Source organism: Lissotriton helveticus, chromosome 12, assembly GCF_964261635.1.
Source record: "Lissotriton helveticus chromosome 12, aLisHel1.1, whole genome shotgun sequence".
Taxonomy (NCBI): Eukaryota; Metazoa; Chordata; class Amphibia; order Caudata; family Salamandridae; genus Lissotriton; species Lissotriton helveticus.
Window position 1 is genome coordinate 147,608,038 of NC_136073.1, and position 18,426 is coordinate 147,626,463.

At 45.2% G+C, this 18,426-nt stretch overlaps 1 protein-coding gene across 3 annotated transcripts in view; it reads right to left on the reverse strand.

Annotated features, from left to right (window-relative positions):
- The window catches only part of LOC144799564 (hydroperoxide isomerase ALOXE3-like), a 422,558-nt gene that overhangs the window by 104,072 nt on the left and 300,060 nt on the right, over positions 1–18,426 (reverse strand). Inside the window, exon 1 of one of the 3 annotated variants that reach the window (XM_078670932.1) lies at positions 2,521–2,802. The exons of the other annotated variants lie outside the window; for them this stretch is intronic. Within the exon in view, the coding sequence (XP_078527058.1) occupies positions 2,521–2,667 (147 nt within the window). The 5' untranslated portion in view covers positions 2,668–2,802. Of the gene's footprint in view, positions 1–2,520; positions 2,803–18,426 lie in introns of those variants that run through there. 3 annotated transcript variants of the gene reach the window in all.

Sequence of the window (18,426 nt, forward strand, 5' to 3'; positions counted from 1 at the left end):
CGTACATTTATATAATTTTCAGCAACACTTAAAGACAGAATATCCACTGTGGAGCAGCCCTTTCATTCAGAAGGGGATTTAAAGATAACCCAAATGGATAGTCTTGGTTATAGGTATTTGCAGTTGCAGCGGCTCTGGTTGGAGGAGCAGGGGGAGGGCTAGGGGCTGTCAGGAGAGGGCATGATAAAAAAAAATAAAAAAAAATAAAGGATTAAACTTACCTTGAGGCCAGGTCCCATGCCGTCTCTGCTCCTGCCTCGGACAGGAACAGGAAGCGGGCAGCCAGGCTCCCTCACCTAAGCCAATCACAACGCTGCAATGCAGCATTGTGCTTAGTCGGAGCGCTGTGACAGCGCTCAACCAGGGGCTGGAGAACTGGGCATGTTCTCCATGCAGCCTGCATGGAGAAGGGGGAAGTGTGCATGACTGGTTTCGGCTGCCGAGAGGGCTGACCAAACAGCCATTGCGCACTTAGGAGGCAAACCACACCACAGCAGCCCTGCCCACCCACGAAACAAAATAATAACTAGAAGTTATTTCCATTTTATGTTTTTGCTTCTCGCACTTTGAGAAAGCAGTGGGGTGACACTCCTGCCATAGAGGAGCTGCCAATGGACATTTGCCAAAGACATTTCCAATTACATCTAAAAAAGTTTATAGGATGGTTACTTTTAGTATCATTCCGGGCCCTCTTTTCGTAAAGTGAAATGATGCAACTCCCCTACCATGAATTTGGGATGCAGACGGTTTATGCAATATCCAAAAGTGCTTTTCAGATATATTGCCCAAGAACTGGAACAGGATTTGAGAAAGTCCACCTCAGTATCGTCCAGACCTGTGCTCTGGATTTTCTCAACTCCTTAATCGTGTTTCTTTTGTTTACAAGTGTTCCCAAACTGAAAATGTGGGATCATTTCTAAAGTAGGGTTTTTATTAACAGAAATGATGTCTAACTTCTGTTGGACATGGCCCTTTCCCCAAAAGGTTTTGCTTTTACCTTCCTGTTTTCTGAAATCATTTTTGTTGGCTTTTCTATGTGGGCTGTTTTAAACTGTAATATTGACTTGGCAAGATAAACCTGGTCATGCCCAACCCTCAATTTAATACACGTCACCCCACAGGTAATTTTTTTTTTTTTTGGGTAATTCCCATTCACATTCCCATTCTCTCCCTACCCAAGAGAGCAGTGTGCTATGTATTTAAAAGGTTGGATAAGTACTTTTAAGGTTTACTTGACCTGGTAGTGAAAAGTTCCTAAATTAGTTTCACTACTATGAGCCCTACATCTCCCTTAAGAGGATATGTGGAATCCTTATTACATTTCACCGATGCTACATTTTTATTGGGGACTTCATAGTTAAAGATTTCAAATATTTTGAGCTGCAATGGAAGCGTTACCAGTCTGGAAAGTAATTCTAATGACCCCTACAAACATAAGCTTGCACTGCGTACAGGACGATTGAGTATTACTAAACATATTCCTTTCAAAAGCACTTAAACAATCTGCTGTGGGAACATTAACCAACTGAGCTTTCCTACCAGATCTAAGCATTTCCCAGAGATTCGTTGAACGTGGGTGTATGTTTTTCATTGAATACAAGTTCTCTTTTCCGGCCTTATTCGTGGACTTGAACGGAGGGTTTAGGGGAAGGTGGACTGGGTCTGGCTCGAATCGTGAATTACAAAGTGGCTGTTTTGTAAGCTTCCTGTAGGCTACAGTTGTGAAACCGATAACTGTTGAAAGGGAGGAGTACAGAGGTTTAACGGGGAGACACGGTCGGTGCAACTACTGCAGAGTGGAAAGGGGACGCTTTGGAGTGAAGAACCAATGAAAGGAGAAACAAAACTGGAGTGTAGAAACTAAGAAAGAAAAGTGCAGAAATAAGTAGGTTATGAGAAAAAGAAAGAGGGGGGTTCGGAGTCTGGTAAGTAGAGACTGAAGGGAGTTTTACAAGGTGGAAAAAAAAAAAAACCAAAGGAGCTTGATGTTGGGAAGAGGAGATCAGAAATTGGTCGGGAGATAAAAGGTACCACCGGAACAGTAAGTGCGAGACCACAATTCGTCCAAAAAGAACTTGGAGAAAATGTAGCATGGTGAGCAGCGGGTGGGTGATCAGAGAAAGTGAGGAGAGGCAGCCAGAAAAAATAGGGAGCACGATCAGGACCGGACAAAGAAAATCGCGGGTGTAGCAATACACCCTGGGAGAGCAATCCAGAAAAATGCGAGAGTTGGGGTGAGTGATGGAAAGCAGGGCGAACGAGAGGCAACCATAGAAACTAACCGCAGGCACCTCGAGCGACAAGAACGGTGCGCAGCGCCAAACACCGCAGTGACACCAAACTACAGTGGTCCCGCGCGCTCACTGTCTGGCCTGCACGGATGCTCCTATTTTCAGCGTGATGCTGCACATGAATATAACCGATAGTATACATGTATCTACGTATACATCACACCTTACTGCTTCCACCGCCCTCTTCTCTACCCGCGCCCAATTGTTTCCGTTTGTTGCTCGTACTTACAGCTCCTGGAATAAAATCAGGTCCAAAGTGATCTAGAAGGCGCTTTTCACCCTGGCCCCGGGACCCCGCCAGGGTGATCGAGATGCAGTCCATAGTCTTGGCCAGGAGGACCCTGCCGGTCTCCACCTGGATCTTGTAGTCAGCCATGCCTGAGAGCAGCTCTGCGGTCCTGGGTCACAGGGACTGACCTGGGCCCCACAGGCTCAGTTCCTTCCTTTTAAAGGACAGCGTCTTTATCAAACCCACCCCCCTTCACACCCAGGGAGGCCGGCCTTGCTCCCTGCCAGGTGTGTACATCTGATAAGGACTTGGGCACTTCAAAGGATGTTGGGGACTATCAAATGGGAGGGGGGGGGGGGGCGCTCTCAAAGGGCCGTGGCCGACCTAATAAAGGGCGTGGCTTAAAAACACGTAAACTAAACATCCGTGCTTAGTATTAGTATAGTGTGCCCCCGACTTGTATTTTCCTGCTTCCGTCATTGCATGCAGAATATATAAGACCGCATGTAACATTACACCTGCAACAAGCCAGGACTTTTGGTTTTGTCAATGGATTATACTTGCATGAAATAAAAATAAAAAAGCACAAATGATGGCTTTGTTGAATATAATCTTGAAAAAGCTTCCGTTCTAAAATGATGAGACTGAAAGAACTAAAATCCCTGAAGTTACATCACAGGCAGTGAACGGTAGTACGGCTGCAGAGTCGTTTTATTTATTCATTCATTCATTTCCTCCCACTGAGCGTGAAGGGGAAAATAAGAGCCCGATACAGACCCGTTTCAGCACCTGTTTTTTAGAACTGGCCGGACCCGGCTCACTAATGCCCTGGCTGTTCCTGTTCCACAAGAACTTGTTCAGGTCAAATTCACTACACTCAGGTCACACATTTTGTGAATGATCTGGTTGTACAACATTTCAACGCTGACAAAGAGCAGGCATGCCTTTACCACGCATGGAAGCTCTATTTAAGGTAAGCATTGTTTAAGGTAAGTTTTCCATACGATTGATTCGGATTGCGGCGCACCCAACAGCGGGCGCAAGCACAGGGCCGAATCAAAGCCCAATTTAATTTTGAAGAACAAGAAAATACTGCACTCAAAATTTCCAATTGTTCCAGATTGATTCTCTCAATGTTTTGACCAGACTTGTGAATACTTCACTCCTACCAGATACATTTGATAATATCAGCATTGATGAAGATGTGAGCAAGACTCCCGATCGACTAAGCAGGTTTTGCCAGTGGCAGTAAAGCAACAAAGAAAGGGAATGCGTCACCACTGAACTGTGGAATTATGAAATAATTAGAATTGTGCTCTACATAATTGTGTGTGCTTAAGGAGTTTGATGTTATGGTATACACCATTGCATATATTATGGGCGTGGGGTAAAACAACTTTCCTTCGAGCAGCGCTTTGGAAAATTGTATACAAGCTTAAATTGTGCGATACATAAGTGTGTGCCAGAGTTTTCCCCATTAACCTTTGTTGCATCCCACCCTATACCCCTACCGATCCCTAAAATACCTTTACCACCCCATACCCTGCCCCACCCCTATAAAAAAAGGGTATTACCCTATACCACCTACACCCTTAACCAATCCTACACATAAAACCCCTACGCAGCCCTTAACTTAAAAGCTTAAATGTGTGTACGCATTTATCGCATTCACTGGAAAAAAAATAATTAAAGATTACAGGGACGTTATAGTGAGGCTCAAATTTCATTCCTACAAAACCACAGAAATTCAGCAGTTCTTGTTTTCTGAGCTAACTAACTTACACACCTGCAATGCACTGCTATGACCTCACTCAGGATATGGTTAGTGACATCATCCAGTGACTAAGTATTTTGTAAGAGTTCATGATTGTTAAACATATACTGAGGTACAACAAAAGTTACATTCATATACTAGGAGCCATATTATGAAAGGGCCCTGGGGTCACACTGGATGTTTGCGCATGCTTTACGTGCCCCAAGGCACTTTGGTATTATAGAAGGGGCAGCAGACCTTGTGTGGCCCCTTCTACAATACTGATAGCGCCATCTTCAGAGGGCATTCCCTCATTTGCATTTGGCGTGCCCCATGCAAATGAGGGAATAGTTTGCCTCTGCACCCGCGCTGTATTACAGACAAAGGGGCAGAGGCAAAGATGCCTGTGCTGTGAAAACAGAGCAGATTTAAAGCAGCCGCTTCTTGTTTAACAGGAATGGGCGAGTTCACAGCTGCCCTAGGGGCAGTGAATTCATCATAATGCGGACATTTTCATGGATTGAGCTGGGCGCACCTTTTGAAAGGTGCGCCCAGCAAAATACTTTCTGCATCTCTATTATGGTCCTAGTCGTAATACTAATGAATGATACTACTTCTGAAATATATTATAAGCGGCTGTGTGACTACGTATCTGTGTGAGCCTAGGTGTCCGAGTGACTGCATGGGTGTATAGGTGGGTAGGTGTGAGTGGGTGTATAGGTGGGTAGGTGTGAGTGGTGGTAGGAGCAGCTGTGAGTGAATAAGTGGTGTATGGGTGTGTTAGTGGCTGTATTGGGGAGTTAATGGGTGTGAGTGGCGTGGGTGTGGCTGCAAGGGTGGGTGTGCAAGTTACTGTAAGGGTGAATGTTTGGTTAAGTGAGTAGGTGTGTGAGTGGCTGTGTTGGAGTTTCTCTGTAAATGGCTGTATGGGTTAGTGAGTGGATGTAGGAGTGCGTGTATGTATATGTGAATGGGTATGTAAGTGGCTGAGTGGTTGTGCTAGTGCTTGTATGGTTAAGTGAGTTACTGTGGTAAGAGGCTTTATGGATACGTGAATGGTTGTGTGAGTGACTATGGTTGAGCGAATGGTTGTGTGCGTACCGGTATGGGAGTCATTGTGTGCGTGTATGAGAGGTTGTATAGGGTCGGGAGTGGGTTTGTGAGTGGTTCTGTGGATGAGGTTATCAGTAGTGTCATTGGCCAGGTCATGAGTGATGTATTATGCAAGGCCAGAAGCAATGCATTGCAGGGCGTAAGTTCTAGTTAGCTCAGTATACGGTATCTGCTGAATTTCTATGATTTTGTATGAGTGAAATCTGAGCGTAGCTAGAACATCCCTTTAACTTTTGTTTTTCAGTGAATTTAAGGTTTTTAAATTTTATTTCTCCAACTGTAACCTTTGTGAGTGTGAGTAAGGACATGAGTGGGTGTGCGAGGGAGTTTGTGTTTCAGTGAGTCTGAGTAGGTGTACAAGTGGCTGTGTGGGTCTGTGATTGGCTGTCAGTGCCTATGTATGTCCGAGTGCTGCTGTGGGTCAGTAGGTGGGTGGGTGCGAGTGGCTGTAGGGGTCTGTGAGAGCATACATTTGCGAGGTATAATGGATTTTTGGCATTTGCATACTGGAGGCATTTAAAAAAGGAAGAACCATGCAGACGAGCAGTTTCTTTATTAACATTCCTGGTGATGAGCAGTCAAACAAGTTCATATTGCGCTCCAATAGATAAACAATTGATTCACTCCTATGAGGATTTCAGATCATTTTTCAAAGTAGAATATTGTTGGAAACATATTTGCTTTGCATTTGCCAAGTCCAAGATGTTAGGATCATTTCCATTTTACTTAAGTGGGTTGGCATCTACGTTTATACTTAGAAGTACTTCCCGTTGAGGGTTTATTGATCTGAAATGAGCATCAGTGCCATAATGGAACCTCATTTCTTTCAAGACGAGTCTACCGTTTTGCCTAAAAGATATCTGCCCAACTGCGGTACTTTCTACTGGTAAATTAGTAAATGCTTTCCCATTGTGTATATGGCTAGAGTACATCGTATACTATCAATCAGCAATTTGTATAGCGCGCTACTCACCCAGAAGGGTCTCAAGGTGCAGGAGGTGGTTCGTTACTGCTCGAAAAGCCAGGTCTTGAGTTGCTTCCTGAAGGAGATGGTCCTGGGTCAGCCGTAGGTGGATGGGGAGGGAGTTCCATGTCTTGGCCACCAGGTAGGAGAAGGACCTTCCTCCAGCGGTGGCCCTGCGAATGCGCGGTACGGCAGCGAGTGAGAGGCTGGCGGATCGAAGCTGGTGGGTGTGTAGAAAGTGAGGCGGTTGTGGAGGTACTTCGGGCCCATGTTGTGGAGAGCCTGGTGTGCGTGGGTGAGTAGTCTGAACGTGATCCTCTTGTTGACGGGGAGCCAGTGCAGGTCTCAGGTGGGTTGAGATGCGGCTGCGGCGTGGGATGTCCAGGATGAGTCGTGCGGAGGCGTTCTGTATGCGCTGGAGTCTTTTCTGTAGTTTGGCAGTGGTTCCTGTTTAGAGGGTGTTCCCGTAGTCTAGTCGGCTGGTGACGAGTGCCTGGGTGACTGTCTTCCTGGTTTCGGTGGTGATCCATTGGCAGATCTTCCGGAGCATGCGCAGGCTGTTGAAGCACAATGACGAAACTGTGTTGTCTTGTCATCGAGAGGGAGGAGTCCAGGATGAAGCCCAGGTTTTGTGCGTGGTCTGTTGGCTTGGGGGTGGTGCCCAGGGCAGGGGGCCACCAGGAGTCGTCCCAGGCGGAGAGCGATGATCCCAGGATGAGGACTTCCGTCTTGTCCGAGTTCAGCTTCAGGCAGCTGTTCTTCATCCACTCGGCGACGTCTTTCATCCCTTCGTGTAGGCTAGCTCTGGCGGTGGCGGGGTCGTTGGTGAGGGAGAGGATCAGCTGGATGTCAGCGGCATAGGAGATGTTAAGGTTGTGTTGGTGTGCGATGGCTGCGAGGGGGCTCATGTAGAGGTTGAAGAGGGTGGGGCTGAGTGAGGATCCTTGTGGTACGCCGCAGATTACTTCGGTGGCCTCTGATCTGAACGGGGGGAGGCGGACTCTGGGTTTTTCCTGTGGGTTCTTCCGGTGAGGAACGAGATGATCCACTCCAGTGCCTTCTCTTGGATTCCGATGTTGCGGAGGCGTTGTACTAGGGTGCGGTGGCAGACCGTGTCGAATGCTGCGGAGAGGTCCAGGAGGATGAGGGCCGCTGTTTCCCCGTTGTCGTAAAGGGATCTGATGTCGTCGGTGGCTGCGATGAGGGCGGTCTCGGTGCTGTGGATGGCTCGGAAGCCGGACTGTGAAGTGTCGAGGGATCAGTTGTCTCGAGGAAGGCGGTAAGCTGTGTGTCGACGGTCCTCGATGACTTTGGCAGAAAAAGGGAGGAGCGAGATGGGGTGGAAGTTGTTGAGGTCGGTGGGGTCCGCTGTTGGTTTCTTCAGGAGGGTGCCGAGCTCGGCATGCTTCCAGCTCTCCGGGAAGGTCGCAGTGTTGAAGGAGATGTTGATGACGTCCCGGAGTTGGGGTGCGATGATGAGTCGGCCTTGTTGAAGACGTGGTGGGGCAGAGGTCGGTTGGTGATCCGGAGTGGATGGTGTTCATCATGCAGGTGGTGTCTTCGGTGCTGACCGGGGTCCAGTTGCAGAGGGTGGTGGTGGGGGGCGTTGGTTCAGTGGTTGGGTGCGTGGTCTGTGTGCCGAAGCGGTTGTGTATGTCGGTGATCTTGCGGTGGAAGAAGGTGGCGAGTGAGTCACAGAGGTCTTGCGAGGGTGCAATGTCGTTTCCGGCGTTGGGGTTGGGGAACTCCTTGACGATGCTGAAGAGTTCCTTGCTGTTGTCCAGTCGTTCCTTGAAAGTTGTCCTTTTGGTGGTGCGGATCAGCTGCTGGTGTTTGCGGGTGGCGTTCTTGAGGGCAGTCATGTTTTTTGTGGTTTGGTCGTGGCGCCAGGCTTTTTCAAGGGTGCGGCAGTTTTTCTTGGATGTTTTGAGTTAGTCGGTGAACCAGGAGGCTTTCTTGCTGCCTGGTCTGCTGGGAGGGTTCTTCAGTGGTGCGAGGTCGTCTGCGCAGTGGTTGAGACACTGTGTGAAGGTGCGGGCTGCTTCGTTGGGGTCCGTTGCGCTGGCTGGAGGGTTCTAGCTGAGGGAGGTGGTGAGCTGAGGGAGGTGGTGAGCTGAGGGAGGTGGTGAGCTGAGGGAGGTGGTGAGCTGAGGGAGGTGGTGAGCTGGTCGGTGGTGATCTTGCTCCAGCTCGGAACCTGTTGCGGGTGGTGAGTCGTGGTTATTCTGAAGCTGAAGTGGACGCAGCTGTGATCAGTCCAATGGAGTCCGGTGGAGTGGCTGAAGGAGATGTGCTTGCTGGAGAAGACTGGGTCAAGCGTGTGGCCGGCGTAGTGGGTGGGGGGTCCACCAGTTGCTTGAGTCCGAGGTTGGCGAGGTTATCCAGCAGGGCGGTGGTGTTGCAGTCCTTGTTGTTCTCCAGGTGGAAGTTGAGGTCCCCTACAGTTGTGTAATAGGCCACCTCTTTACGTATTTTTCGGTCTCTTTGCACCTTGTTGCAGTGAGTTAGTAACAATTAAAAAAAAAAGTTTTAGTTGATGAAAATTTGTCACGAATTATCGCAGCACGTACGTTCCGGTTTCATGGAACAGTTGAAGATAACGTGTTTTTGAAAAAAAGATGTAAAACACAAATATACACATTACAATTACTGTTTGACAACAGCGGTTTACAGTTTGACAACAGCGGTTTACTGAGTGTTTAAACTTCTATGTTTATAATAATGCTTAATGTAAAGCACATTTAAATTGTATTGCACATCTTGAGACATTGCCTGTTTTTGCAAAGGTCATGTGAACATAACAAAGACGTGATTGGGGAAGACTGTTTTCATTAATCTTCAAAGGAAGTTCCCACACATTCCACTTGATAACTGGGTCCACTTGATATCTAGGCCATTCTATGAAGCGGTCCTATTCTACTAGTGCAGAACTCTACTTAAAGGAGGTTTTTCTGTCAAATCTTTCCACCCAAAACAGCAACTGGAAGCACGACTACAGGAGGTGCCACAGCAACCAGAGGAGTAAAAGTGGGAAGAACTTAAAGACTACTCTGGTGATGAAGGACCCACCTCTAAAAGGCAAATCACTGCCTGGGATTTCTTTACAATTCAATCTGGGTAATCCAAATCATTTGCAAAATTCATCAAATGCAGCTAGTGCAATAATACCCTTTCAAGGGGCACTGCCAAAAGTATTGAGAAACAAGCAGGTTATAGCATGCTAGGAGCTGCAGGTGAGGTAGGGGAGGCACGGGCGCAAGGGGAGGCACGGGCGGGGGCGCAAGGGGAGGCACGGGCCATGTAAAGGGTATTGTTCCCAGCATGTTTCGGGTCCCCAACGTTCAGCATGAGCATCATATTGGTGGTTTTATTTATACCGGCATGGTCTAATGCCCGCATCATTCTTTTTTTGAACAAATGTCGCAGCCATCTTGTAATACAAGATATACAAGAGTCAAATATCTCTGAATGGGAGAAGAAATAGCCAATAGGATTTTAAATTCTTCATGCTCCTCAATTGTGTAATGAGGAAAATCGTGGCCATCTTGTAATGGGCAATATTACAGAAGATCCAACCAGGATCATTAAATCTAATTTGTGAAAAGGACCTTCAAGATTCAGAGTCCTTCTTTGATAATAGTTTTACGTAATGGCCATAATACTATAATCAGATTTTTTTTGTGTTTTTTTTTACAACATGAAACATTAGTGTTGACTATACCTCATGATTTTCCCACAAGTGAAAATAGGCAGGTTAATGGGTCTGAAAGAGCGAGACGGAAAGATACGGTCAAATACGGTAGTAACAGTATTTACTCCATCATACATATTGACGGACATACTTAATCAATATCGTATCTTGGAGTGAATGGGTTCAATACATGGCACTTATGATTTTGTAACTCATAGGGTTAAGCTTTTGAACAGTGGACACAAGATCCCATTGAAACCAAAACATAGTACACGGGATGAAGAGCATATTGCATAATAGTTTTACTTAATTCCCATAATCCTATATTTGATTTTTTTTATAACATGAAACTATACTTCTTAGTGGGACTATGCCTCATGATTTTTCCACAAGTGCAAATAAGTAGTTTAAAAAGGTGAGCAAGACAGAGACGGAAAGATAAGGCGAAATACTCTTGTAACAGTTGATTTACTCTTAGGAGGTATTCTGTTGATATCTTCAGGAGTCTCCTAGGTGGATACCTTTTTCCTATTTTGCTTTCATATTGCCCATGTTCTATCCAGATTTATCATGCATTTCTTCTTGTTGCAATGAACATACTATAGAGCACTGGTTGTCATTCTATTTTTTCACGGGTGTAGTTTATGTACGGATATGCAAATGCAACAGGATTTATCTAGGGAGTACCATTAGAATGTTGAGAGCAGGAACACTTTAGAGCAGTCAAACAGGAGATCCGATAGATCCCTTTGAGTTTTAAGCACTTTCCTGCGACAAACAGGAATGACACAGGTTCTTTCATTTACATGGATTGGAAATATTCCCTCCTGCCAACAGTCGAAAGAACATAGGAGGCAACTTATCCCATGGCCCCAAACCCCCAGGAGGCTGACTGAGACCAGGAATGAAAAGACCCCACAGAACACTCAACCCACCACTTTCCAAATCCGCAGGGAGTGTGGAGCTCACAAACCTCAAACCAACGACAGTTATCACCACCAACCCAAAAACACCTGAAGAAACTACAGAAGAAGGAAAAGCTGAGCAGAGCAATGGGCAAACATCTAAGCAGCGAAGGAAGCAAAGGAGGAAAGGGAGGCATAAGAAGCCACTTATACAATCTTACTTCCAAATCATACCAAATCCCCAGAACGGCTCCCAGCAGGAGCTTAAAGGTCCCGGCACGTTAAAAGACCAGCAACTGGACCAGAACTTAACTAACCCTCAGACTCCAAAAAGTCCAGCCGGAGTAGCAGAGGACCACCCCAGTGATCACAAACACCAGCTAATAAATCACCAAGAAAAAGCTACCTGCAACAATAAGCTTTACATACATGAAAGAGAGGACCTCTAATGGGCGAACAGCTAGAAACTCATGCCACCAATCTACATCAATCCTCAGCTGTTAAACCCAATTTAGAAATTAAAATCAAAATGATAACCCCTCTGCAACTTAATATCGGGAAAAAATCTAACTCTAAAAAGCGAAGCCCCAGCAAGGGAAACGAAGCAGAAAAATTACAAACAAAATTTTTCAGAGAAGAGCAAGGCCACAAGCACCTATGCAGTAGAAACTCAATGAACAATTGCCAGCCAGCGACCTCACAAATAATTCTGTTCATCCCAGAGCACAAGTCAAAAGGACGAAGTGACATCCTAAATCGCGGTAATATTCTTCAAATACTAAGCGCAATTAGGAGCCTGGCAGGGATCAAAACCGAAGATTTGCTGTCAGTCGAATTTGAAACCTTCAAACACCTCTCGGACCAAGAGATAAAGACAGCATGGGCAACATCAGAGCTAGCAGAGAGAATCCCAAGCGAAGAATCGCAATTAGAAGCTTGGGGGATTAGAGTGTACCAGCACCGACCAGTTGGTTACCCGGTCCCGTTGCTCCAACATCACCCAGCTCCCAATAAGAGGTTATCCAGCAGCCAGAGAGGGCTCGGGCAAGTAAACTCAGTCCTCAAGGGAGCCCGTAGTACCTCGGTAGCAGGTCCAGATGCATTTAGCCCCACAACAGGGGGCCTGACGGAGTCAAGAAGGAAACCACCTCCCAACTGACTGGTCCTGGATATCCAAAACTATAAATCTAAGAACCGATACGCCATGACCCAACATTGAACAGGGAAACAATGAAGGGAACTTAAAAATCTGTTCATGGAACATAAACGGCCTCGGGTCCAAAATCAGTGACCACTCACTCACTACTATCAAGTCAAGTCAAAATATATGTTTATTATGACCTTGGTCTTTAAACAATACAGTGAGTAAAACGCCGATTTGAGTATGTAACATAAAATTGTACACCTATTATTTTTAAAAACGTGTCCATTAAAATATCATACACATCATTTTAAAACTACATAATTTATATACAAATGTTAAAACCTGTACACATTTTTATCCCTCCGAGGGTCTCTTCTGCTAAACTAAAAAATACAGTAATGCAGGTTATTCTTTGGCCCTTAGCGCCCCAAGGGCCTCCTTTAAGAACTTCCCAAGGGCTATTACAATATCCAAGTATGGGATTTCAGAAAGGAGTTTCACCGCCTGAAACCTTGTTTTTACCTCATATTTTAGAAATACTGGGCGCAGCCACCTTTTCCTATATTCTAGGAGTACCACACAGTCTAACAGGAAATGCATCAAGTCCCCCTTAGTTCTCAAGTTGCACCTACAGTGACCTTCCTCATCTAACATTCTTATATTGAGGTCTCTGTTTGTTACCCATGGATTGATACCAATTCGAAGCCTCAGTATCTCTTGCCTGAGGCCACGGTTGGGTAATCTATCGAGATATGGGAACCAATTATCCTGGGGCCACGCATTTAGCATGTGTGCCACAGATTTTTTCTTAGTTAGGTAACCCATATCAGTTGATTTCGAGACCTCTTTCCCCCTTTGCTTCAGATCGCCTTTGGAGATAAGTATTTGGAATGAACTCACATCCAGTTCGATCTCCAGTGCATTGCAAATCCCCTTCAATTTTTCCCTACTGGACTTTGCCCATTTTAACTCGCTTTTCTGTATTTCTTTACGACACCAATATGCTACTTTTTTACTTTCGGGGTCGTCTAGTCTCTTCCAAAATCTGATCACAGCCATCTGGGTTAAAGTCACCCAAGACTTTGTACCTAATTCAGTTCTGATGGCTTGTATCATTGCCGATTGAGGAAGAGATAGGAGCCTTTTTATGCAGTTGCCCTCTATCGTGTCCCAAGATCCCTTACCGCTCAAGTAAAGGATCTCTGCGCCATATAAAACTTGCGGGGGAATCATTGCATCAAAGGCTCTGAGTAATGGTCGGTGTGATTTCTCGCCATAGTCCCCATTAAACCTTTTTAGGCCGCATATGGAGGAGAGGGCCTTTACTTTTTGCGATTCCATGTGGGTAGACCAATTTAAGGCCCTGTCGAACCAGATACCCAGATAACGGTACTCATCTACGGTCTCAAGTTTAATGTTCCCTATGAACCATCTGAATCTGCATGGCTTTTTCCCAAAGCATAGGGTTTTAGTTTTGTCCAGATTGATGGTTAAGAATTTATTAGCACAGTAGATATTGAAAGCGTTTAGCTTCCTTTGGAGGCCTCTCTCGGTCTGGTCTACTATCACCAGGTCATCCGCATACAATAAGCAGGGTATCTTGTTTCCATCCATTTTAGGACTGGCACTACCTTCCACCTCAAGGTGTGCCGGGAGGTCTGACAGAAAAATCGAAAATAACTGAGGGGCCAGCACACAACCCTGTCTTAGCCCGTTGACAATGGGTATTTTGGGAGTTAGGGAGCCCCCAATGTCTTTAATTACTTGCCCCCAATTTTCCCTATGGAGTTCTATTATTATAGTGAGAAGGTCATTTGGGATATTTAGCCTCTTTAATGTATCCCAAAGGCTAACTCGATCCACAGAGTCGAAGGCTGCTTTGAAGTCGACGAAACAACAGCATAACTTGCCATTTTGTTCCGTCGACTTCCTCGCCATCGCCCATAGGGCAAACCCGTGGTCTATTGTCGAGTGGCCCGGTCTAAAACCGCCCTGTTCTATGGGGATTATTTGGTGCGCCTCAACCCACATATTCAGTTGTTTTAGGACAATCTTAGCGAATACTTTTTCTCCAATGTCTAGGAGATTAATCAGCCGATAGTTTCCTGGAGCGTCTTTGCTCCCCTTTTTATGGATCGGCCTGATTATGGCCCCTTTCCAGGTTGGGGGAATTACTCCTTTTAGTACTACCTGGAACATCTTTGCAAGGAATTTTGCCCACCATTTGACCTCAGTCTTCAGGATTATTGCAGGTAAATTGTCTGGGCCTGCTGCCCGGGTTAACTTAAGATCTTTTATTGTGTTCTCGACTTGTTCTTCATTAAAGTTAACTAAAAATTCATCTGAGATTCCTTGCCAGGATTTGGCCTTCATCTCCTCTCTAGGACCCCTCACCCCGAACAATTCTCTTATATAGGAATCCCATGCTGCCTCACTCACCACACAGCTTAATTCGCCCTCTGATGATCCAGCTGCTGCCTTTACTAGCTGCCAGAATTGCCTTAGGTTTTTATTCTCTATGGCGCTTAAGAGTTCTTGCCAGCATTTTTCTTTATATGACCTTTTTGCTTCAAGGGCCATTTGCTTGAATTCTTTTTTCAGCTTAGTTAGGTACTCATATCTCTCTAGTGTAAACTTCTTTTTTTGTTTCCTTTGTTCAGCTCTTATCTCCCTTTTTTTTATTTTGGCACTCCACAGAGAACCTTTTGCTACGATTTGAATGTTTTGCCCTTATCGGCTTATCCCTTTTTAATTTCATCTCCAGGCATTGAACTAGTTCTTCTAGTTTTTTCATAAACCATTCTAGTTTTTTATTCTCATAGCTTTCGGGGGCCGTTTTTATTTGCATGGCCTTCAATTTATCTACGAATTCCTCTGTTAAACGTGTTGTCACTCGTTTAGGATACTCAACCTCCTGGGTAGACACTGTTTCACGCTGTAATTTCTTGCCCCCCGTTATTACTATGTGTAGGGTTTTGTGGTCGCTCACCTCTTTCTGTTCTAGCTTGAAATGCCTAATCTGGTGGAAGTTCCTAGCCTGTAAAAAGATATAATCAATTGGGCACTTCTGTTGCCCTGGAATAAATGTTTTTCCCGCTGGTGTATCAGACTCAGTTCTTCCGTTTACACAATGGAAGCCCCTGCCTCCTAGGATATTTGTTAAGTCACGGTCTTGTCTCGCTATTTCCCCAGGTGGGAACCTTGCTGGGTTTATACCGTATACCTCTAACTGTTCCCTATTCCAAATGTCAACCTTTTTTGGGTTCAGTTTGTGATTGAAGTCTCCCAGAATCATTACTGTATCTGCAGGATAATTTTCTAAAATACTATCTATATCATTTTTAAAAAATCTCATTTCCCTTACATACTCTTCCCCATTATCCCACTGCATGTATACGTTTAATAAAATCAACATTTTGTAACTTTGATCCACCGTCATGAGTTCGATCCTACTTGCTAGAACCCATTTGCAATTTGTTTTCAACAGTTTTATTTCCCTCAATACTTTTGTTGATACCAATGTCAATTGGCCCCCAGACGGCCTCCCGCGGTTTTTCTTTATAGCGGGATGATTAATCTGGGCATAGCCAACCAGAGTTGGGGTATCGTCGCATAACCAGGTCTCTTGTAGGCAGGCAATGTCTACCTTGATTATGGTTTCCTTTATATATTCCCATTTTTGATCATTGCCTAGCCCATTTACATTCCAAGATAAGAGACCTAGTTCTTGCGAACCCCCTCCGTCCTATTCGACGTCGCTCATACCGCCTTCATCCTCTGTATCCATGGTATTTCTTACAATACTTTCCCCCTCGGGGGTATTATATAACGACCAGTTACCCCATGAAGAGTCTTTGCCTGAGTTATTGATTATAATATTCAGCGCACTTCGGTCGCCTTTTGATTCTTTATAAACAGTAACTTGTCTCTTCTGGAGCCCCGCATGATGTTTTAAAAAGTTGTATTCTTTCGCAGATTTTGTCTCACACTCGGGGATAATCCTTAATCCCTGTTGCATTATTTCACTTGAGGCATTCAGGATTGCCCTTTTTACCAGGTCGGAATATAGGGTAATTTTTGTTATTTCCTTTCCCTGCTTATTTTCTTCAAAGCCAACCTGCTGAAGGTCTTTAGTTCCGATTCCTCTCAGACTGCCGCAATTTGCGAATGCGGCTAGAATCTGTGCTCTATTTGGGGGGTTTATGGCTCTTAACGACTTCCTTTTCCTCCCTGCACTTATCAGATCCAGGAATAACCATTTGTTCTCTTCACTCACACATAGATTCTCTTTTTGCCTTCACATGGTTCTTCGTTACTCTCTTGGCTTTTCCTTTCTTACGTCTCCCTTTACTATTTTCTACGGATGTCGCCTGGCTTTCCTGGCTTTCGACCGGGGATTTTGAGCCCTCCCGTGAATTGCTCTTTTCCATCTCGTCTGGTAATTTTTGGCCTCTTTTAGGTGCCATTTCTTGGCGCCAAACTGTTGCTATACTGACGGTGGTAGCTTAATTTTTACTTATATTAAAAAGGATCTCACTTACCTCTGTTCTGCCTTTGGTGCCTTCTGCCTTGCCCCACTTGTAACTCTGTCTGTTTTGTTTTCACCCACTTCCCTGTGGATTCCCTATCATATCTTCAAAATTTCGATTTAGTACTCCTCCAGGAAACTTGGTTGGAGGTTACCCTCCACGGCTATAAAACGTACCACCTTCCTGCAGTCCGAAACTCGAAACTTCGGTCACAGTAAAGGAGGATTAATCATATATGCTTCGATCAAAGTTATATCCACCGGAAAAAAAAAAACTCATATGCAAAAACACTACATCCCTCGAAATAATGGCAATTCAGTTTGAAATGCAGGGCCAAAGCAACTTTCAGCACTTAACTCTGGCAAACTTCTATATTCATCCCCAGAGTAAGAGGAATGGAGCTAAGCAGTTAACATTCGAACTGAAAGTCAAAAACTGAGGAGGAAGGCTCAAGCCACATTATAACCGGTGACTTCAACATGTTCCTTGCTGGGTGCACAGATCAAGGTAGCCCAGAAGAAGATAAACACCGAGCATGGGTGATCTTCTCCCAGGATAAAAACAAGTGGGGGTAAACACACTAAAACCCTGAAGGATTTGTTGAAAGAGCTGGAAAGTTTATCGTTGGCAGAGCTAAACGGCAGCATGCCAGGAGATAGACCCCAAGCCCCAATCTTCCATAGAAACTCAGTTAACAATGCAATTGATTACACCTTCCTCTGTCCCTTTTTGGTATAACAAAGGACTTTAGGATTGGGGTGTCAGACCACAGCGATCACCAACTGCAAGAACTCACTCTTGATATCCAGGGCACCGCCCTAACATATACAAACTTAGACTCCCTAACGATGAGATACCAACACAGGAGAATCAGATGTAAAATACACGAACCAGAAAAGTTATCAGTCGCTGCAAAAATGCTGTGGGAGGAAACTAAATCCTCCCAAGGAAATATAGTCCATGCCTGGGAAACCTTTACTAAAGCTCTAGGTCAATCAGCCCCCTTGACAGCCACACAACAAGAAAAAAGAGCACCACCAAAAACTAATCGTCAGGGTGGAAGCAAGGCAGCGTATCCACCTCTCATCGAGTCAGCATGCTGAACTAAGACAAATAAGGGGGGGTATAAATAGAGCAATCCGCTTCCTCTGCCAAAACAACCTGATTGACAGATCTGTAGACCCATTAAGAAAACTTCAGAGGAGGAAAACCAAAATTATTTGGTGTGCAAAAAAGACCAATGCGGAATCACTCTGGCCCAAACTACTGTACGACACCAAAATGAATAACAGCGCAAGATTCTGGCAAATGGTCGAGAGAATTGAGAACCCACTGGCTCCTGGCATTAACTCACACATAACGGAGGATGTCTGGACAAACTATCTACAAAGTTACTTCAACCTAGAACCACATAGTAATCTGCAAAAAACATCCGATCATCATGTCGCCTAACCATCTCGCCCCCTCCAAGGGAATGAGGCACCACTGAACTTCTACTCCTAAAACGATCGAGAGCAGAATCAATCAAAGCCATCGAGAGGGAGCGCCTGGGCCCAAGGCTTGCCACCAATATTATATAAACAAAGACCCAAAACACTGGTCCAGCGCACTACTACCACTCTTCGACTACATAGTCGGAATAGGAACAATCCCGGAATCGTGGAAAGGCTCAATTCTTTCCCCCATTTATAAAAAAGGCTTCAAGAGCGACCCAAAAAACTAAAGGCTTAGAGCCCTTATTGACATTGATGAAAAATACTATGCAGGCCTCATACTGGAGGAACTGCAGAAATGGGCCAGGGAAAAA